Below are 22949 nucleotides of genomic sequence, written 5' to 3'. Positions count from 1 at the left end.
CCGCAACAGACAAAGGTCTGATCTCCAAAATATATAAAGAACTCAAGAAACTAGACGTTAAAATGCTAATTAACCCAATTAAAAAATGGGGCACTGACCTGAACAGAGAATTCTCAACAGAAGAAATTCAAATGGCTAAAAGACACTTAAGGTTATGCTCAACCTCCTTAGCGATCAGGGAAATACAAATCAAAACAACTTTGAGATATCATCTTACACCTGTCAGAATGGCTAAAATCAAAAACAGCAATGATATCCTTTGCTGGAGAGGTTGTGGAGAAAGGGGTACCCTCATCCATTGCTGGTGGGAATGCAAACTTGTGCAACAGTGTTATTTTTTAATTACTATTTTTAAAAATTTCCACCTCCTCCCCTCCTCCCATTTCCCTCCCCCATCCCCTCCCCACTTACCCTCCCTATCCCTCTCCAGTCCAAGGAGCAGTCAGGGTTCCCTGCCCTGTGGGAAGTCCAAGGCCCTCCCCCCTCCATCCAGGTCTAGGAAGGTGAGCATGCAAACAGACTAGGCTCCCAAAAAGCCAGTACATGCAGTAGAATCAAAATCCGGTGTCATTATCCTTGGCTTCTCAGTCAGCCCTCATTGTCAGCCACATTCAGAGAGTCTGGTTTGATCACATGCTCATCCAGTCCTAGTCCAGCTGGTCTTGGTGAGCTCCCATTAGATCAGTCTCCGTGGGTGGACACACCCCTCGCGGTCCTGACCTTGGTCATGTTCTCCCTCCTTCTGCTCTTCATCTGAACCTTGGGAGCTCAGTCCAGTGCTAACTGCTGAGCTGAATCATCTTTCCAGCCCCACTTTAATCTCAGAGACATTTATAAACTACAATATGTGACTACAGGATGTATATTTTTTAATACACATAGATAAATGTGTTTCCAGTTCAACAAAATCAATCATATACATTAATCTAGTAAAATTTAAATGATTAAAATTTTAAAGTCAGGACTGGAGAAATGATAGCTCAGCCGTTAAGATCACTAGCTAGCTACACATATAGAAGACCCAGGTCTTATTCTCGGGAACCACATGGGGCTCACAACAATCAGTAACTCCAGTTACTCCAGGGCCTCAGACATCACTTCTGGCTTCTTGAAGCTCCAGGCTCACGTGTGGTGCATAGTCTTACATGCAAGCAAAATGCTCATACATATTAAAAAGAAAAACAAAAAAAAGTTTGAAACATTGTCCAGCTGTGCTGAGATTTCTCCATAAACTTGAAAATGAAAGTATAATTCTGTGACCTTAGTAAAATGGTATCACAGAAATGTGATTTGTATTATTTATTTTTTTTGTCAAAAGTATTTGCAGTGCTTGCAGAGTGAGTGTGTGTGATAGATTCTAATGGGAATTGATAATGATGCTAGGAAGAACTGGTGATTGTAAAGATATACACATGTATAAACATTGGTTTGCTGTAGGACTTTTCTTGCCTCTACTTCCCCCTTCATTACTAGATGATAATTTAATTATGTTTTAATGTATCTATGTGGTATTATCATGTAATAAAGCCCCTTAAATAATTGAGTGGTAGAAAATATTGGTGTATTTGTAGAAACTTGGTTTATATTGATGCAGTATTTGAGGGTTCTTATTGTTCTTACAAGGATATCCAGGAAGCAAACTTTAAGACATCCAGTAGCCGACTCCTTGCAGCTGTTATGTCCGCTCTGTGTCACACTTCTGTTAAGCTGACATCTATCTTCCCTATTGCATATGATGGAGAAGTATTATTGCGATCAATTGTAAAGCAAGTCAGCACTGAGAATGACTCAACGCTAGTTCATCGATTTCCACTTTTGGTGGGGCATATGGAAAAGCTAAGCCAGGTACGTGTCCTCAGAAATCTCTAACAGTGGAAAAGTAAAACAATAGGAAGTGGAGACATGCATAGGTTAGTGCCTCATCTTCCTTACTGATAATTATATATGACAAATAATTGACAAATGACTATCTGTTTCTTAAGAGCTATTCTCTAGTTCTCATGTTCACCTGAAAGATAAGTATCTTAGTTACTATTTTGTATTTTGAAACAGGGTTTCTCTGACTACCCTGGAACTTTCTCTCTAGTCCAGGCTGGCCTTGAACTCACAGAGGTCTGACTGCCTCTAACTTCTGAGTGCTGGGATTAAAGGCATTACCACCACGCCCAGCTAGTTTAGTTATTGCCATGATAAAACACCATGCCCAAGGCAACTTATAGAAAAAGCGCTTATTTGGGGGGCTGTTTACAGTTTTAGAAGGTTGGTCAGTTATCATCATGATAGGGTGTGTGGGGACAAGCAGGCCCAGCCCTGGAGCAGTAGCCTCTTGCATCTTGATGTACTAGCAGCAAGCAGAGAGAGATTGGGCTTGGTGTGCACTTCGGAGCCTCAAAGACCTCCAGTGACACCTCCTTTCCAGATATTCCACTGACTAGGAACCTATAGGAACCATTTTTTATTTAGACCACCACAATAAGCAATCTTATTTTAAATGACAACTCACTTTTAAAAAGGTGAATATAAAGTAAACACTATGTAATTTTTTATTGCTGTATCATAAAAAAGTAAGTTATGGATAGTAAAGGAATCTTTACTGTTCTAAAGTATAATTACCAAAATGTCACAGCCCATAAAAGTGCACAACAACTTGAATTTGATCTACAACCTACATGGTGGAAGGGGAGCCTACACTCACACATTATTCTCTGACTACCACATGTGTGCTGTACACACACCGATGCACACACCCACAATAAATAAATGTATAAAATATAGAAAGGAATAACTTTTATGAAAATGGGTTCTATAAAATATTCTAGCACATTAAAATAAAATAAATTTAAAAACAAAAGACATAAGAAACATTGTTTAATAACTGATTTTGCATTGTTAAAAAGAACTCTAGAAAAAAATTAAAAGCCTATTTCTGTAGGATCCTTATAGAAATTTAAAATATTACAAGGGCCAGCATCAAAAAACCTCGGACTTACTAGTAATTAATAATGAATGTCAGGGAGATAGCAAATTGTTTCTAGAAAATTAGAAAAAGTTAAACTTTTTTCTTATAAATGTCTATGCTGTGAGATTATGAAAAAATATAGTAACCTTATAGATGGATTTTCACAATTTAAATTACTTTGAATTATCTCCAACCTTTTAGCAAGTATTTATTGTGGGTTTATTTGCTGTAATTTTGATTACCTTGTAGTTGAAGTGGATAAAAAAAAAACAAACACAGCCTTTGATTGACAGCTACAAACGACCAGATATTTTTAGATGGTAAATTGTCGTTTCACTACTTCATGTTGTCAGTGTTTTCACAGGGAACTGTTAGAGTAATTGGAAAACTAAAAGTTCCATGTTTATTTGCTCAAGAGAAAGTTTAGAAACCTCACTCAAACCCTTAAATGTTCACTACTAAGTGAAATAGCTGAATTTGGTTTACTAACTTAATAGACCTTTATTCAGCCATTTAAATGATGTATTTACATTTGATATCAAGGCAAATATTTAAAAATCAAAAGTGTATATAAAGAGTGGTGACTATGTAAAATATCTACACAAAAGGCTACTTAAGAGTATACTGAGATAAAGTAACATGGGAGATGAACTTAGGAGAATTTTCTCCTGTTTTCTTTAGGAATTACTATTAGAGTTTTATATTTTAATACTAATGTATAGTGAGTACTAACTAGTTATATGTTTGAAAATATAGCAATAATTAATATTCTTTAACTGCCTTTTTTAATTCAAAATTTTTATACATTCTTAATTAAATATAATTTCTCATGCTCCCCCTTCCTTGCCTGCTGGACATTGTACCTTTTAACATTTTGTCATAAAATGATCAGCCATTCTCATACATACATATATTTAAAACATTTCAAATATTTAAGTATTTTTTATTTTTTTAAATATTTAAGTATTTTAAACAGTGTATCTTTGCTTAGCTTTTCATTTAAGGTCATGATTATTTTCCCGTATAATATTTTTAAGTATTAAATTCTCCTTTTCCTATTGTAACCTAAGCTAGCTGGAGCTTTTATCCTTCTGCCTTAGTGTTTCAAATACTGGGAAATTTTCTAAAGTCAAAGGAAATTATATTAAAGATTTGTTAAAGATTGTCAGAAATCAGTTAGAAAGCTAGTATCACCTTGTGTTTGACATGTTTCTCTCTACCATGTCATAGTAGCGGACTATTATTGGAGCAGCTTTTTAAATTACTCTTGACAACTACTGATTAGAAACAAAACAAGCATAGACTCTTTTCCTGCAGACAATTTTCTGAAGGAAGCACCACAAGATTCTTGGTGAAGTACAATTAGTGATTGAGTTTTTTTCAAAGCAGACTTTCTGTGAAGGTGAAGTTTCTAGAGAATGAAAAGATAGAAGGGATACAATACAACTTGAGTTTCAGTAAATAAAAAAATGGATTATTTTAATTGCAAAAAATTATTAGGTTAGAAATGAACCAACATGTTATAGTAATTATACTCATGATAGTAGACTAAAATATAAAAATATCTTTAAATGGCTTTTTTGTCTGGCATTAAAACTATACTGTAAGAAGGAAATTGATAGTCCTGCTAGTGATTGCTTTAACTGAAAATTATGTAATTTCTAAATGAATTATTCATTTACATATTTGATTTGAGAAGAAAGTAACTTAGTTTCTAGGCCTCTCTTCACCCAGACTATACACTTTCATGAATATTTTTGTGTGTAAGGCAGTTAAGGAAAATAATTATTATGAAAGAACTTATCCAGGAACTAAGAATGTAGTTTTGAAAATTAAGCCACACCCATGATTTAGGAAAGCCAAAGTTTGATGAGAGAATTACAACTAGATACCAAATTGTCTGATTCTCCAGTCCTTGGTAAAACTGAAAGATTGATTGGTCACTGTGACTACCTCACAGTGAGTCAAAACACAAGAGAGTGTAATAAATGATAGAACTTGGGGTCATATAGCCGCTGAATTACAGTCTTCACAATATTTTCTGAAAAATATTTTTGGAGTTTGGATTTTAATTCTAATTTCTTATCCTGTAATTTTCTACTGGTAGAGTATGGGATTTTGTTTTCTTTGAGAAATTAAATCTAGTAGTAATTATAAAAGGAGTAGCTGTGATTGATTTTTATAGACTCAGGTTCTACTGAAATCTTAACTTGTAGGATAAGAGTTTCTAAAAGAATGAATAAGTGTCTGTCTGCCTTGGAGATAGACACAGTTTATAGACTGCTATGTAGTTCAAATAAGAAAATACGTGAAGACGTCACTAAGCTAATAAAACCATGTCATGTAAATTATGAGTTAAAAATAGAAATAATTCAGGCCTAGAACTTTAGGTTATCAAGTGGAAAGAATTTTACACCTGAGAACCTCTGTGAGGCTAAGTAAATCAGTGCGTTGTCCTCTCTCTTCCTGTGTGTCACAGAGTGAAGAGAACATCTCAGGGATGACAAGCTTCCGTGAAGTCCTAGAGAAGATGCTCGTCATTGTTGTGCTCCCAGTGAGAAACAGCCTTCGGAGAGAAAATGAGCTCTTCTCCTCACACTTGGTCTCGAATACCTGTGGGTTATTGGCCAGTATTGTCAGCGAACTGACAGCATCGGCCCTGGGATCTGAGGTAAGGAGCTCTATTTCACAACGGGATAAATAAGCACATGTTCCTGTAGAACGGGTTATCCTGTCTCTTTAAGTCACAATATAAAAGTAAGGCATTCTCCTTTGTTCAGGAGATTCCTCAGAGATTCTCCTCTGGACCTGCCACTCCATCTACCCCCATCACCTAAATCACCTGTCTATAGTAACTTTTTCATTTACTTAGCAGTTTTAACAAATCTCCTCTCCAGATGTTAAAGGGAAGCATCTCTTTCTCGTTAAAGCCCCATCATATTGTCTCTCACATGATCCACTGTCTTCTTAATCCTTACCTACTTGAAGAGCTGATCACGGCTGCCATGTACGAAGAAAGCTCATTTCTGATGGTCATTTCATGTCAGTTTCATTCCTAAGCCAGCCTTACCTTCTTACTTTTAACAGCATCATTCGATGTAGTACATGCCTAGAGTCTCAGCACTCAAGAAGCAGAAGCAAAGCGAGGCTGGCCTGGGTCATTTAGGAAGAACAGTAACAACAGATATATTTAACTTTCTATGTCATTTCTTTATTCATACATTTTTAGACTTTTAGAAACTAATTTCCAGATAGTTCAGGAATATGTATTAGAAACAAGAAAGTTCTTGTTTAAAATAAAAAAAAAAAAATCCAGGACTGAGAAGATGACCCAGCAGGTAGTAGTGCTTACCCATGTACAAATTCAGGCATGTCCATGGGCCTGCACCTGTAAGCCCACCACTGGGTGACAGAAGGGTCTTTGGCTCTTTGTGCTGCCCATCTAACTCCATTTTTCAATGAGAACACCCAGTCTCAAATGAGTAAGGTAGAGAGTGATGGAATAAAACACTGAATGTTCTTTGGCTTTTGTGTGTGCTCATGCATAGCATATACATACACACAAAATAATAAAGATCATTTTTCCTTCCTGTTCTATGGCTACTCATTCTATTTTAATTTTTTAAGATTCTCTTTCTCCTTCTCTCCCTCTCCCTCTTTCTGAGTGTGTGTGTGCACACGCACACACATGTGCACTTATGTGGTATGTATGCATATATATATTCAGGTATACCTAATTGTGTGTGTGTGTGTGTGTGTCTATGTAGGTGCCAGAGTTGATGTTAGGTGCCATCCTCTGTCCTTATTGAGCATATTATTGAGACACAATCTCAAAATGAATGTGGGAATCACCAATTGGCTAGACTGTTTGGCCAGAGAGTCCCAGGTTATCATCTGTCCATCTAACCTACTGCTGTGTTTACAAATTTGCTGTCATTCCAGCTTTTAAATGGAGATCTTCCCACAGGTCCATATGTTCATAGTACAGATACTACTAACAGAGCCATTTCCCCACTTCAGTCCCATCTTTTAACTGCCTCCTTATTAACATACCCAAGTTATTAAAGTATGCTAAAATTTGCATTATCTTCTTAGACTAGGTTTTATCTGCCACATCATACAAGTTCATGAACTTGCACCAGTTGTTCCAGTGCTAAGTGATAAGTAATATTTGGAAGTCAGGCTAGTACTAATAAATGCATGGTATTTAAGAACAAAAGGTGCCATAGCTTTGTTCTGTCTCCAGGTACGTACACAAATGCATATTAAAAACTGGGCAGAATCTTAGTCTCTTCTATGGTATACCATAGTTCTTGTAATTGTGGTAAGATATTCATAAATTAAACTTTATTATTGTAACAGCTCTTGTGTGGATAGGTCAGTGGTAGCAAGTATGCATTTGTTCTGTAGCTATTGTAACAAAATTTAAGAAGTATCAAATATTAAGGATTTGGTAAAGTCACCTTAAAACACTGATAGGTACCTAACATGTTGTGAAGTATAATTATTTCTCTCTGTCCACTGCCTTTCTTAATTGTTCTTAACTTGAACGTGTTAACTGATTTGGTGCTTCTGCTTTTTGTTTTTCCCCAAAAGAGATTATGGCTTGATTTTGAAAATCCTGTCTTAATATGAAATATTTCATTCAGATAAATGTTTAATATCCAACATGTATTCCATAAGATACTTTGTTTCAGAAATTGCTAGTAATACACAGATTATCAGTTGCTGATAGACTTGTATGTATTATTCACAGGTTGATGGACTTAATTCTCTTCACTCTGTAAAAGCCAGTGCTAACCGATTCACAAAAACAAGTCAGGGAAGAAGTTGGAACACGGGAAATGGATCCCCCGATGCAATCTGTTTTGCAGTAGACAAACCTGGCATCGTTGTGGTTGGTTTCTCTGTCTATGGAGGAGGTGGTATACACGAGTATGAATTAGAGGTCTTGGTTGATGATGTGAGTATCAGTCCTGCAACATTTTTATCAGAGTTTACCATTATCAAATCACAGTGGCTTCAAACCTCCAGAATTCCAACAAGTCACATATATATGGACATAAATCAGAATCAAAAGATTTACTTTACATGATCATTTAGGAACATCTTGGCACACTTCTCCTTATTTCTTTTCTTTTTTTTTTTTTTAGTTTTTGGAATTTCAGAAAGGGGGAGATTTTAAATGGAATTGAAAACTGGGAAGTAGATAGCTAAGCTTTTTATTCCAAGTCTTGTGTAATATTTTTTCTGCTATTGTCATTTTTCATGATTCTAGAACAGGGTTTAGGTTTAGGTTTAGGTGGATACTATTTGTAATGGATTTTTAAAGATTGCTGCATATCCCCAGTTGCTTGTGCGGGATCCCCTGCATGCAGGGGCAGTGGGTCCAGAGAGCAGCCAGTCCCACATGGTAGGTCTCCAAAAGTGGCTGGTCCCTGTTGGTTAGCCATATGGGCAGCGGACGGGCAAGAGAGATAGATAGGCACACCATGGAGGGTGAATTGGATATTTATTTAGTGGTTATGGAAGGGATGGGAGAAGGGGAGAAGATGAGAGAGACAGAGAAGAGGGGAAGGGAAGAAGTGGGAAAAGGCAGAAGCTGCCTCTTCCTGAGGAAGATGGAGAAGAGAGACTAAGGCTGTAAGCAGGAAGGGAGTGGGTGTGGCTTGTCTCTTAAAGTGACAGAACAGATAATTATACTGTTTCCTCTTTCAAAGGCTAAACAATTTTGTTAAAATGCTAATGGAAATTCTTACTAACTAAAGATAGTGTTTATTGATTGTGGCTGTATTTTTCTCTATGATAAAAATTATTTTAAGTGCTTGAGTTTAATAATGAGATAAAATCATGAAAATAAGTTTCTTGTAAATATCATCTGTTTAACTGATTCTTTTGAACAATTAATTTTAATTAACATCTACTTGATAAGACTGTGTGTGTAATGTCTCATGAAGATACTCAAACACTTGCAAGACCTAAGAGAATACTAGGCAATTTATGTTTTAATCTCTTCAGTAAATAAAATTCAATAACTTAGAGTAGCAAAATCTTTCTTTAGGGCATATAAAGAAATGCTAATAACTAATTTCAGTTTTTTATACATTTATTTGTGTATGTGAGTGTGTGGGCACACATGCATCCATATGCTAAGGTGCATATGTGCAAACCAGAGATCAACTTGTTGGAGCCAGTTCTCCCCACCTTGTGGGGATTATCAGAGATCAAACTCAGGTTGTCAGACTTGGGGTCAAGTTGTTTAACTACTGAGCCGTCCATGACTAATTTTATATACAAGCCAATAAATTAACTACCTAGAGACAATAATGGATTATAATGAGAATTGCTCCTGCAATAAAGTTAAACATCTTGTGCATTTTGTTTTTATGTATTCATTAGAGTGAACATGCAGGAGATTCAACTCATTCTCACAGATGGACATCTCTAGAATTAGTTAAAGGAACTTATACAACAGATGATTCACCCAGTGACATAGCTGAAATCAGACTGGACAAAGTTGTTCCTTTAAAGGTAATTTCAACCAGATGCTTCTTTTTTAGCTAAGAGGTAATAGTATGCAGTTAAAACTAGTGAAAAGTGGACTGCAGAGATGGTTCAGTGATGAGGTGTGTGGACTGCTCTTGCAGAGGATGTGCGTTTGAATCCCATGTTTGTAGCTCACAGTTACTGCTAAATTCAGTTCCAAGGCACCCAGCGTCCTCGTCTGACCTTTTCAGGCATCTGAACTCATGTGCATGTATGCCACATATTTCACATGTTAACTATGTCTTCTGCTAAGTTATCTGTTATATACTACTTCAACTACTTATGGATTTGCCTACCACAATGTAATATTTGTGATATTGTACTGTGTTATACTCTAGTTTTGCACATATCCAACTCCTGGTATACTAGGAAGAATCACTAGGTTTTATTGTCAGACAGCTTTAGAGTTAGGGTAAGAAATACTTAATTTTTTTTTATTCATGTTACATACCAACCACAGTTCCCCCTCCCTCCCATCTTCTTGCTCCCCACACATGCCCCCAAATCCACCCCCACCAAGTCCTCAGCAAGGGTAAGGCTTCCCAGTTGAGGCAGAATCAAGCCTCTCCCTGCCCCTGTATCAAGGCTGAGCAAAGCATTCTACTATAGGGAATAGACTCCAAAAAACTAGCTCATGCACCAGGGATAGATCCTGGTCCAACAGCCAGGGGCCCATCAAACAAAAAAGTGTATGTAACTGTTACCCACATGGAGAGGACCTAGTTCAGTCCTATGCAGGCTTCACAGCTCTCAGTCTAGAGTCCATGAATTCCCACAAGTTCAGATCAGCTGTCTCTGGGTTTCTCTGTCATGATGTTGACTCCCTCCCCCTTGCTCATATAATTCTTCAGACTTAACTCTTTTAAAGGATAAATACAGTATAAGTAGGAAAGATGCAGAGTAGTATTTATTCATTTTCAATACATTCATTCTCTGGTGTCAAATTTCTTAAGTCTGGCATATTATCATTTTAGTACTTTTGGTGAGTAAGTCAGCATATATACTGCAGTGTTCTACTGACTAAATAATGACAGCAGAGAATGTGCTTTCATGTATGGCATAGTATTAAAACTGATTAGGTATTAGCCTTCATCTTTCCAATTTATACTGCACCAGAAATGCTTCAAAGAAAAGATGTGATCTTAAGAGTTAATATTAATGGGGCCATAAAGGTAGCTCAGCAGTTAACAACATAGCGGATTCAGGTTCTGTCCCCAGCATCCACGTGATGGCTCAGAATCATCTGTTACTCTAGTTCAGGGTTTCTGATGAACTCTTTGAACTATACAAGCGCCAGGGATGTACGTGGTACACATACATGCATATATGTTGATAAAACACATATACACATAACATAAAATAAATAAATATACAGAAAAGAGTAAAAGATTTTGCCCTTACATTAATTTTTTAAATACAAGAATTTATAAAATTAGATAAAAAGTAGGAAAAGTAGATAAATTATATTAAAAAAATATTAATGTTAAAGTAATATTAAGTTATACCTGATTTAAGTGAATAAATATCATTTTGGAATAGAATTTAAAGTATAAAGGAGACTCATCAGAAACTTTATCAAAAACATCTTTGATGGCTGGTGCACTACATCAGTAGTTAAGAATATATAATATTCTTGTAGAGGACTGGAGTTTAGTTCCCAACACCCACATCAGGAGGCTTATTTATCATCTGTAACTCCAGCACCAAAAGATCTTATTTGATCTTCTGTCTGCCACAGCATTACATTCACATGCACACACATGCACTCACACACGCAAATATGCACGCACATAAAATAGATTTTTTTTTCGAGACAGGTTTCTCTATGTATCTCTGGCTCTCCCGGAATTCACTCTGTAGACCAGACTATCTTTCAACTTACAGAGATCCTCCTACCTCTGCCTCCATGAGTGCTGGAATTAAAGGTGTGCCCCATCATTGCCTGGCCCACAAATTAGGTCTTAAAAAAACAGCTTTTGTCTTAGTCCAGGTTTTTATTGCTGTGATAAACACCATGGTGAAAGCAACTGGGGGAGGAAAGGGTTTATTTGACTTACACTCCCACATTGTTGTCCTTCACTGAAGGAAGTCAGGACAAGAACTCAAGCAAGGCAGGAACCTGGAGGCAGAAGCTGATGTAGAGACCATGAAGTAGTACTTGTTGGCTTGCCCCTCCCACATCAGTCTGTAAGAAAATGCCCTACAGGCATGCCTGCAGCCTAATCTTATGGAAGCATATTCTCAAGCAAGGTTCCCTCCTCTCAGGTGACTACAGCTTGTGTACAGTTAGAATAAAACTTCCAGTGCAAATATGGAAAAAAACCTTCATAAAGCATGAGTATCTGTAACTCGGTTTTCCTACATACCATATTCTGAATAGTTTTGCATGATTTTTTTCCTGTATGTACATATTTTTGTCTCTGAGTAAATTTCTCCCCAAATAAAAATGCAATAGACTCAATTATTTTTTTGCATACTTAGAATTATTTTAAGAACTTAAAGTCATGGAGAAAGTATTATCTTATAGTAGTATTTATGACTATCTTAGTCAGTGTTCTATTGCTGTAAAAACACCATGACCAAGACAGCTCTTATAAATGAAAGCATTGGGCCTAGCTTACAGTTTCAGAGGTTTAGTCCCTTACCATTATAGCAGGAAGCATGGTGGAGTAGAGGCAGACATGGTGCTGGAGAAGGAGCTGAGAGTTCTCCATTTGATCTATAGGCAACAGAAAATGAGCTGTGTCACTGAGTATAGCTTGAGCATAGAAGACCTACTTTCACTGTCACAAGGCCACACCTACTCCAACAAAGCCACACCTCCTAATAGTGCCACTCCCCATGGGGGCCGTTTTCTTTCAAACCGTGACATTGACTAATATTTGATGTTTGTAATTAAGCACAGGAACTACCCGTATTTGATGATCATGTGCTAGTCTCACTGCTTACTAGCTATGTTACTTTGTGCAAGTTGTTTTACAATTGGACCTCAAATTCTTCTTTGGCAAGTACCTACTGAGGACACTGGAGATAATTTAGTTAGATCATATAAAGTATTTAGGGCAGCTTCTGTTACTCAAAATGTATTCAGTAAGAATTAGCTATTCTATCCATTAAAAATTCATTTAATGAAATTATTTATAATGACCACAAAGTTTCAGTATATTTGAATAGTTTACTGCTAGAGTTCTTTCTGTATCCTCTCCTTATATTATGAGCAGATATATTATTCCTTATATTTCCGTCACGAAGGAAAACGTTAAGTATGCTGTGCGCTTGAGGAACTATGGCAGTCGTACAGCCAATGGAGATGGAGGAATGACCACCGTGCAGTGCCCGGATGGAGTGACTTTTACCTTCAGCACATGTAGTTTGAGCAGTAATGGCACAAACCAAACTAGAGGGCAGATCCCACAGATACTGTACTATAGGTAGGTGTACTTATAGTTAGAAATAGAATGTGCTAAAGTGGTGTGTGACATTTGCTGTTGTATAAAACACGCCAAGTTGATAATGAAACTAAATTACATAATTTATCTTCCTAGCATATACTTAGTCAAATTCCTGTGAAGAATCTTCATTTAAAAATGTAAATTCAGTGTTAACTATAAAGGTGAATGCTTTTAAATGTTTGTTATTCTTTTAATATCATTGAAGCTTTGGGCTTTTTTGCTTTTATACTGGCATAAATGTTGTTCATGTTATATTTTAATTTGATTGTGCTTTAAAATACAAGTAGAATTTACTCGTTTCTTTTCATGAATATTTAACCTAAGTCGAGATAGTAGCATTGCCTTCGTTCTTTTATCCAGTCTGAAGAAATAGTTTTATATTTAAAGATCTTTTACCTGCTCAGATTAGCCTGTGGGACTCACACAATACAATAGTATGGTTTTTTTATATTATTTTAGCAAACTATTTAGTAGATAAATGGTGGAAAACAGAAAACTATAATCCTTGGGTAAAAAAAATACACATAACTCATTATGTCTGTTTTTTTTTTTATAATACCATACCCATAATCCTAGTGCCATTGACCACCTTTGTCCTCAACCTAAGTTTGATTCAGTTCACTCATGCTGCATATCTACTGCTTCCTGTGGTTGCCTTGGCTAGCCACACAGTAGGCACTTTTCCTGTCTCTGTTTCACAGAAGAGGGAACTGAGCCATTGAGTGGTAAATATCTTTCTCAAGTCACATTTGTAGTGACTTATGGTAGAGGGATTTTTACATAGAAAGTTGGACTCCAGTTAAGACACTGTTAAGTCACCATACCAATTATTCTCCTTAAAGATGCTTTCTGTGGTTGGTTAATAGATGTTGTAGGTTTAATGTGTCCTTAGTAGTCACACAGTTATAGCCAAATGCCTTTCTTTTGCATCTAGTTTGATAGTTCCTGACAGCCGAATGCTCTGCATCTGACTTTTTCTATCATTCCCGTGTTGAGACTGCTGATCACCGACCCCTTTACTTGTAAAATACTATTATCATAGCCTCTCCCTGTTGTTCTAAACAGTACCATTTGTTATCTGATAAAAACAAAAAATATACCCACTATACCCTGCTCAATTCTCTCTTGATTCTTCTTTTTTGATGAAATATGAATTTGTTACTGTGGCTACTTCACTCGATATGATCTGACCCACATCTACCATTCCTTCAGATTTTACTCTTTCCCCTCCATTGTAATGATACTTGTCTGCATTGTCTTCTTTAAACTCAGTACCTGGTTCTTTTCATCCTGATACTTTCCTCTCATATCTTTTGTGGTCCCTTCAGAATTTATCTTTAAACATAAATCGGGCCTTTGTAAGTATTAGTTCACCAAAGGTTTATTTAACAGCCTTTACTGTATACTCTTCTGCTTTGTTTTTGTTCAAAGTCTTTATAATTTCATAAATGAGCATAATTACACATATATGTCTTAACTGTAATTGGTTTTTACTTCAAGTTTATTGAGAAGCTCTGATCTGAATATAATTCCTAAAATTACCAGTGCAAATTATTTTCATGTTTATTCATGTCACAGGAGTGAATTTGACGGAGATTTACAATCCCAACTTCTAAGTAAAGCCAATGAGGAAGATAAAAACTGTAGCAGAGCTCTCTCTGTGGTAAGCACTGTTGTTCGAGCTGCTAAGGATCTGTTGCACAGAGCCCTTGCTGTGGATGGTAAGACTGTCCTTTTCCTTTGTTTATAGTCATGGTTTAGAGCCTGTAGTTCTTCCCTTGTGCATAGTTAGTTAAGGAGAGCCACCTTGTAGAATCCCATCTATACAAGTATTGATTTTGGATCATTCACACCCTTCATACTTAGAGGAAGGTTCTGTTTTGTTTTGTTTTGTTTATAGTGATCTAAAGAAATTACCTGATGCTTTTAGTTTTTTAGTTCATATAATAAGAGAAAATCCCATCTAATTAAATTGGGTTTCTTGGCTTTTTTCCTGGTTAGTAGTGTAATTTTTTTCTTTCTGTGTATCCTGTTACTGTTAAGTATCACCGTTCTCCGAAATGTCTGGATAACCCTACCCATCTCCTCAGACCCACTTCTCTAAATTAAGCTTTGGGTCTGTTTCTTCACCAGAAACTCCAGTTGGCATTTTTCTCTTTCTCTGTTCTCCAGTACCTAGTTCAGGCTGCCATAGTGCAACCTCACATGCACTTTGTCTTGGATGGAAATGTCCACATAATCTCATTGCTGCCTTTCTCCTTTTACCTACCTCTTGGTACCTGGGCCTCCTCTGTCATGTCAAAAGAATTGTTAGTGCCAAATAAATATTCAGTGTTATCCTTTCCTCTAAAGATTTGGTCAATCGATATGTTTAGGCTGTGTTAAAGTATTTTCTGAATATATGTCATTTATTCTTATGCAGCAGATGTAGAAGGCCAAATAGTGGAGGATAGTTGTCCTGTAATGTCAATGTCTAGGCTTATGGGAGGATAATTGTCCTATAATGTCAGTGTCTAGGCTTAGCCCATCTTTTAAGCATCATGTTCATGGAAAAAATGGCTATCAGCAAAGTTCTTCATGAAAAAATAGAAGTCATAATAGCTCAGTCACAACAAATGCTTCCTGGAATGTTTATATGTGCAGATATTGTTCTAAGTATTTTATGTATGTGTTGACTCATTTAACCCTAACAGCACTCAGGGAAGAAATGTTGTTATCTTGCTTTTCAGATTAAATAATTTGCCTAGTGTCACTCATATAGCTGTGTTTAAAACCACTGCCTGAGGTTCTACTCCTTGCTCTAGCGTTTTAGAGATATATATATTAAGAATTTATTATAAGATATACAATCACTGTGTGCCTTGGTTTTATCCTCTAAAATGTGGGAAGTGTCTCTTGTAAGACTGAGATAACACATGGTAGTAAATCCTTTACAATAAATTGAACCAGTCCTTTATAAACATGTAGTTAATGTCAACCATAACTTTCTAAACTAACAGGGTGTAGGTTAGTTTAGCATGTGTACAGTATAACAAAACCACCTTCTAACTATAGTTTTAATGCTTTTTTTAGCTGATGACATTCCAGAACTGCTTAGCTCTTCCAGTCTGTTTTCCATGCTGCTTCCCCTTATTATAGCCTACATAGGACCAGTAGCTGCTGCTATTCCCAAGGTGTGTAATTAAATTCTATGACTTTGATCTCTTACCATTTATATCTTTTCACAGATTTTATATCTTCCCTTTAAAGATATAGTAAGCATTAAGGCACTAGGGTTATAGATAACAGATAAAATACCTCGCGTGATAGTTGTTAGTTAAGCCTCTTGTTCCCAGCATTGCTTATTAGTGTACTGACATACTTATTTCACACTTGAAGATCCATTTTATAAATATGATATATAAAGAAACATTAACTTACCTGCTTATTTTAAAGTTTCTGAGTTTGATTCCAATTCTCCACCTTTTTTTTATTTGTATTTGTATTTGTAAATAAAAATAACAAAAGAAAAGGAGTGTTTTACAGTAGTAAGATAAGACATGAAGAAAGTTATAAACTATTGAGTCTCTGACATATTTAAATATTGAGGAAAGCTATTTATTTTAGACTACAAAAACTTTTAAGATATGGATTTTTTTACTATAATAACTAAGATAAAATTCTTACCCATTAAAAACATTTTTGTTTAAAAATATAGAAACTCTATATGGAAGTTGTTACTGATAAGGGTTACCAGCAATTAGAATAGTTCATTAGTAAAATGAACTTCACATTTATTTAATCATTTTTTTTTAATGTCTACTAGGTTGCTGTAGAAGTTTTTGGCCTTGTCCAGCAATTGCTTCCTTCAGTTGCCATTTTGAATCAGAAGTATGCACCCCCTGCATTCAACCCCAATCAGTCAACTGATAGCACAACTGGAAACCAGCCTGAACAAGGCCTCTCGGCTTGTACCACCTCTAATCACTATGCTGTTGTTGAGAGTGAGCATCCATACAAACCTGCCTGTGTGACACACTACAAGGTGAGCACCATTCTCAGCAAAATTCAAACCCAACCTTGATCTGAGATTCTCTAATGATATCAGAAAAAGTATTTTGCATATGTTTACAAATGTCATTTCTTTTATAGTACTTAAGTATAAAGAATGCACAGATAATTAGGAACTGTTAGACTAAAGAATGCCTGAAGACAGAACTTCTCTCCTTTTTATTTAACATATATTCTTTTCTCATACATTATATCCTGTTTATAGTTTCCCCTTCCTCCCTCTATTCCTTCCAGTTCTTCCCCACCTACCCTCCCTAAGGATCCACTCCCTTTCTGTCATTAGAAAGAACTGGCTTCTTGGAGATAACAACCATACATGACAAAATAAAATATAATAAGTTGAAGCAAAAACTATAACATCAAAAGTTGGGCCAGGCAGCCCAACAGAAGGAAAAGAACCCCAGGAGAAGGCACAAGAGTCAGAGACTTATATTTGTAACAGTATTAACCTGAAAGCTATGGTGTACATGCAGAGGGCCTGCTGTAGACTTCTATTGGCCCCATTGCTGTTTCAGTCTCTGTGGGCTCATATGCTCTTTGCTCAGTTTATTTAGAGGACCTTGTTCTGGTGGCTTCCGTCCCTGCTGGCTCTTAGACTGTTTCCACCTCCTCTTCCACAGAGTTCCCTTAGCCCTCAGGGGAAGGATTTGATGAAGATATCCCATTTACAGCTATGTGTTCCAATGTCTCTCTGTCTCTCTGTCTCTGTCTCTGTCTCTCTCGCTCTCTCTGTATGATGTCTGGCTGTGGGTCTCTGTATTCCTATCTGGTGCGAAAGGAAGCTTCTCTGATGATGAATGAATATTGCACAGGTCTACGAGTATAGCAGAATGTCATCAGGAGTCATTTTATTGTTACTTTCTTTTTTAAGATCAGTAGTTTTATCTTAGGTCTGTGGGCTTTCTAGGAAGACAGAACTTTACCTTACAGATTTTATACTTTGATAGGTTTTTGAGAGTTGTTTACAAAATAACAGCATTGCAGTATATAATGCTAAACTCTGTGCTTTATATTATAATTATAGTGAATATAAATCTTAAAATTTGTAAATAGTATTTTTATATGTGTTCCTGTGGGCATGTTTGTTCATGGATAAAGAGACCAGAAGGCAGCCTCCCAAGTTATTTCTTAAGCACTACTACATTGTTTTTGAAACAATGTAGAAATAGAACTTGCTAAGTGTACTAACTAGCCTGCCTGTCCAGCAAGCCCCAATGATCTTCTTTTCTTCACCTCCCAAACCCTGGAATTAAAGCTTGTACCACCATGCTCAGCATTTGTTTATGTTGTTTGACATAGGTCCTGGAGACCACACTCTAGTCCTCAAACTCTTCACAGACAGAACTATCTCCCTAGCCTTTAAATTATACTTTGTAAAACTTGCATTATTGGTACTACAATATAAACTCTGAAAATTGAAAATAGTCTACTTAGAATATTATATAAAAATAAAAGTGAAATATTTTAAAATTTAAAGTTATTTTATTCAAGCCCTTTTAGTAAATAAATGAGAGCAAATCATGTTTTTTTTTTCAATTGATTTTGTTCTTGCAAAACATTCAACTTGGTGTAGAAATAGGAGATACCCAGTAGTAGACAAGATAATGCAGTAGCCTACTTACTCATCTCCTGGTTCAAGTCTTAAGCCCTTAATCAAACCATTTCATTTGTTTTCTACTTCATTCCTTTCCTTTTATATTATCATAAAACAATTCATGTTATTTTCTTCTGTATTTCTCTAATGTAAGAATCCTCTAAAATACTATAATGATATAACACTGAAAATGAGCAATTCCTTAATATTATAAAATATGCATATTTTATGTGTTTGTTTGAATTTGAATTCACATAAATGAATATATTTGGGATTGTTTATTTCTCTAGTACCTACCCCCCCCCAACTTTTATTTTGTTTTATGAGACATGTTAAATCCCTGTAAATATATTCATCCCCTTCCATCTCTGTCGTTTGGTTTCCTCAACTTCCGCTTATTGAGGAAACTGGCCCCATATATCAGCTGGATGTGAGTTTTCACTTTACCATACTAAGACTTTAGATTCTCCCTGGTGGTTTTTCTTGCATCTTTGTTCCCTGGAACAAGCAAATATTTAGACTTAACATTTCCTGCTTAAGCTCTGGAATGAGCCAGTTAAAAGAGAAACATGCTCTGGTTCTTGTTATGCAATATAAAATTGTTGTATGAATTTGTTTTAAATTGGATTTTGTTTTACAATATATAAATAATCGCATACTCCAAAGCTGAATTATGAGACAATCTGTCTTGTTTTCTTCATTTCGTTTCTCTTTTTGTGGTGTGTCATTCTCCCATTTCATTTACTACAGGCATATGTACACATGTATTTATACATACAACAGCAGATATAGTTGTGTACACATAAATTTATATCTTCTTGTACTGCTAGGTGACATTCCCAGAATGTGTTAGGTGGATGACAATCGAATTTGACCCTCAGTGTGGTACTGCACAGTCAGAAGACGTTCTCCGCTTGCTTATTCCCGTCAGAACTGTTCAGAACTCAGGATATGGACCAAAATTGACAACTGTTCATGAAAATCTTAATTCATGGATAGAATTAAAGAAATATTCAGGATCCTCTGGATGGCCTACTATGGTTTTAGTATTACCAGGTGAATCATCTCTTCTATGTTTTATTAATATAATACATGTATTATACTAAAGATGCATTATTGAAAGTGTTTAACTGCAGAGAAAATTATTAAAGACTTCTGGGTCTTGGTTTCAATCAAGAAAAATAAGGTATGTTGAATAAAGGGCATAGTGGGCTCTAAATTTCTGAAGAGTGGTTATTTGAAGATTTTGAGGGGAGAAAAGTTAATACTGAATCTTCTGTATAGTTGGGAACAAATTCCAAAAAGAAAAAAAAAAGTGGATTTGATTTTCTATTTTCCCAGGAAATGCTGTCTCTCAGAAGTAGGATTCGAGCCCTTCCTCTGAAGATTTGTGTGTGTGTCTGTGTACATGTGCATGCACTTATTTCTGGTGTTTATGCCTTCCTTTTAAAGAAGGTGAAGTTTTTAAACTCTTTAGTCTCTGTGGTAGTCTAATTTTAAACAGCTAACAATAATTTTTCAAACACTTAAAACCATACAAGGAAGTTTTGTCATTTTTCCTATAATCTAGTCTTCATGAGTTTAGAGTTTTACCTTTGACTCCAACCCACTTTTGTTGAATGGTTAATTTGCTAAGAGATCAGAAAATGTCACTTACCACAGAGGAAGATTACTTAACTCAAAACAGAGTATATTAGCCTAGATACTCAGTAACTGATAGATCATTGAAGAAAATGCTGATATAACTTAAGGGTAGGATTAAGGAAATGGATTTGATTATAATGGAAATTAGCATCCATTCATTAGGGATAGTTCTATTGTTGATAGTATTGCTTTTAATATGATTTGTGTAAGTGAATAAAGAATTCACCATCAAAAAGTCTTCTTTACTTTTTAATAACTGATTTGAAGAATTGTTTATATTTATATGATAAAATAGTAAATTTATCAAGTTCTTTCATATTTTGACTTACTAACAGACTAGTGCTTGCTCACACAGACACACACACTTTTTGCTTTTTTAAAGGAAATGAAGCCCTTTTTTCACTGGAAACTGCTTCAGATTATGTGAAAGATGATAAAGCCTCCTTCTATGGTTTCAAGTGTTTTGCAATTGGATATGAATTTAGCCCTGGGCCTGATGAGGTAAGAAGTATCTTCCCAGTCTGTTAATAACAGTTGCTTTTTTCAGGGTTTCTCTGATTTAAGTTTCCTTGCAAGCTAGAGGTTTCTGTTTAAAATGTTGTGTAGTTTAATTGTCTGTTAACGTTTTGTTGCTCATCACACGTGGGCGGGCTGAGTTTGTGCGGCATGGCCTCATGTGAGTGAAACAGACTTTGAAGAATAACTCTGTGCCCCGTGCTAAGGATTTACCTTTCGTAATGACAGAACCTAGCTTTACTAAGTGGCTTAACTTATCCTAGAAGTCCTATGTTAAAACATGGAACTATTCTTACATGTTTTAAATCAAATACTAAAAAAAAAATGCCAAGGTCATAATCTTTTTAAATATGAATGAAAATGATTTCAACAGTGAAGGTATAAAGCCAAACAGCATGTAATATTCAATCTTTTTCTCTCTCAGCTGCCAGCTAAGCATCTTTCTTCCCAGTTTTATCTGCAGAGCTTGACTTTGATTTACAGTGTTTTCAGAACCCACGTTCAAACATTTCTTAAGTAGTGAATTTAATTCTACAGGGAGTTATTCAGTTGGAAAAAGAATTAGCCAATCTCGGTGGGGTCTGTGCAGCAGCTTTGATGAAGAAGGATCTAGCACTTCCTATCGGTGAGTCTAGTTAAGTAATAGGTATTGCTAAGGATTCAGAAGAAAATTTAAAAGCAAGACATACTTATCACAGAACATTTGAAGATAAACTTTCAGCACAAATTCTGTGACTAAATGTACATATGAGTAATAACTGTTTGGTACACTGATGTTGTTTAAATGGACTTAAGGGTATCCTAAAACCTTTTTACTCAGATTAATATATATATATGTATATCCTCCACATATAATACATATACATATACATTTATGTATACCCTCCATATATATACATACACACATGTATATATACACATATTTATTTTTCACTTGGAAAGTCCATACAAAGTCTCATTCCATCTTTTACTTCTTTAAAATACTTGTCTTTCTCATTTCTTCTTATAGTCCTTTTTTTGCTCCTTTTCAGTCTCAGTTTCTTCAGTTCTGCTTTTTATTAGGCCCTTTGTGCTGTTCTCTTAATTTATTAATATTTTTATATATAAAGAGAATTATTAGCAACATTATTGGAAGAACTTTGTCAATAGCTGTTAACATTTTACTATTTGATGTGACTGGTATTTTGTTTGTTTGTTTGTGTGTTTTTCTCCTGGTTTTTCAAGACAGGATTTCTCTGTTTAGCAGCCCTGACTGTCCTGAAACTCACTCACTGAGTAGACCAGAGTGGCCTCAAACTCACAGAGATCCACCAGCCTCTGCCTCCCAAGTTAAAGGCTTAAAGGCATGCACCATGACTGCCTGTCTTGATGTGGCTGTTTTTTGTTGTCTACTTACATAAACAATCAAAATATATATATTGAGTTAAGGATGAAGATAGCAGTGCCTTTGTTACCAAACCTAACTGGAACCAAATCTGTGTTTTGGGCCTTGTTAGATAGCTAATTGGAGTTTATGCAGTTGATAAAGTGTAACTATATGGCTTGAGAAAGTTTTCTATATTATATTAAATGAAAAAAATAAGCTCTCACAAAAGGTCACATTCTTGGTGGCAGCATCATATCTATGTATGAGTTTATGCATCTTAACCTTTATGTACATTGGCATACACACATGCAGTTAAGATTTGCATGTAAAATTTCTAGAATAATACGTAAGAACTGTTGACAGTGGATAGCTTTAGGGAAACTGTTATGATTAGAATATATTTATTCCACACTTTCTTCTAGTCAGTTGGACTGTTTTCCCTGAGCCATATTACTGTTTTATAGCTGTCAGAGAAAACACAATAAATAAAACATTCTGTATTACACGATCAAAGAGAAAATGCTGAAGGACATAGGTAAGTAATACCTTAGGATGTTATCAGTCATCATTGTTGCCTGAAATGTAGCTATATTGTTAATCAGTGAGAAAAGTTAGCTTAAGTTTTTGCAAAAAAATATACTAAATATAAAACTTCACACATAAATATATTCATATAGTCACTGTCTCAGACTTACACAACCTTTTTACATTGAAATATGACATCATCTACAAAATTCACACTCAAGAACCATGCCATTGACTCACACACACACACACACACACACACACACACACACACAAATTATATACAAAACTATTTTC

General features: G+C 35.6%; 1 protein-coding gene and 1 long non-coding RNA gene across 17 annotated transcripts in view; one reads left to right on the top strand and one right to left on the bottom strand.

Annotated features, from left to right (window-relative positions):
* LOC126503159 (uncharacterized) overlaps window positions 1-22949 on the bottom strand; it is a 1076305-nt gene that overhangs the window by 134031 nt on the left and 919325 nt on the right. The window lies entirely within an intron of this gene.
* Mycbp2 (MYC binding protein 2) overlaps window positions 1-22949 on the top strand; it is a 214271-nt gene that overhangs the window by 102364 nt on the left and 88958 nt on the right. For all 15 annotated transcript variants that reach the window (XR_007592185.1, XM_050144671.1, XM_050144676.1 and 12 more), the window contains 11 exons: window positions 1624-1845; window positions 5439-5630; window positions 7716-7922; window positions 9359-9490; window positions 12758-12936; window positions 14536-14678; window positions 16030-16130; window positions 16763-16981; window positions 19432-19657; window positions 20628-20746; window positions 21299-21386. Coding sequence is in view for 14 of the 15 variants with exons in the window: in XM_050144671.1 (XP_050000628.1) it covers window positions 1624-1845; window positions 5439-5630; window positions 7716-7922; window positions 9359-9490; window positions 12758-12936; window positions 14536-14678; window positions 16030-16130; window positions 16763-16981; window positions 19432-19657; window positions 20628-20746; window positions 21299-21386 (1828 nt within the window). In the remaining variant the exon portion in view is untranslated. The remainder of the gene's footprint in view (window positions 1-1623; window positions 1846-5438; window positions 5631-7715; window positions 7923-9358; window positions 9491-12757; window positions 12937-14535; window positions 14679-16029; window positions 16131-16762; window positions 16982-19431; window positions 19658-20627; window positions 20747-21298; window positions 21387-22949) is intronic.

Source organism: Alexandromys fortis, unplaced genomic scaffold (genome assembly GCF_014885135.2).
Source record: "Alexandromys fortis isolate MF-2015 unplaced genomic scaffold, M_Fortis_MF-2015_v1.1 scaffold_43, whole genome shotgun sequence".
NCBI classification, from domain to species: domain Eukaryota; kingdom Metazoa; phylum Chordata; class Mammalia; order Rodentia; family Cricetidae; genus Alexandromys; species Alexandromys fortis.
Note: the sequence above shows the minus strand (reverse complement) of the source record. Positions and strands in the feature narration are given on the sequence as shown.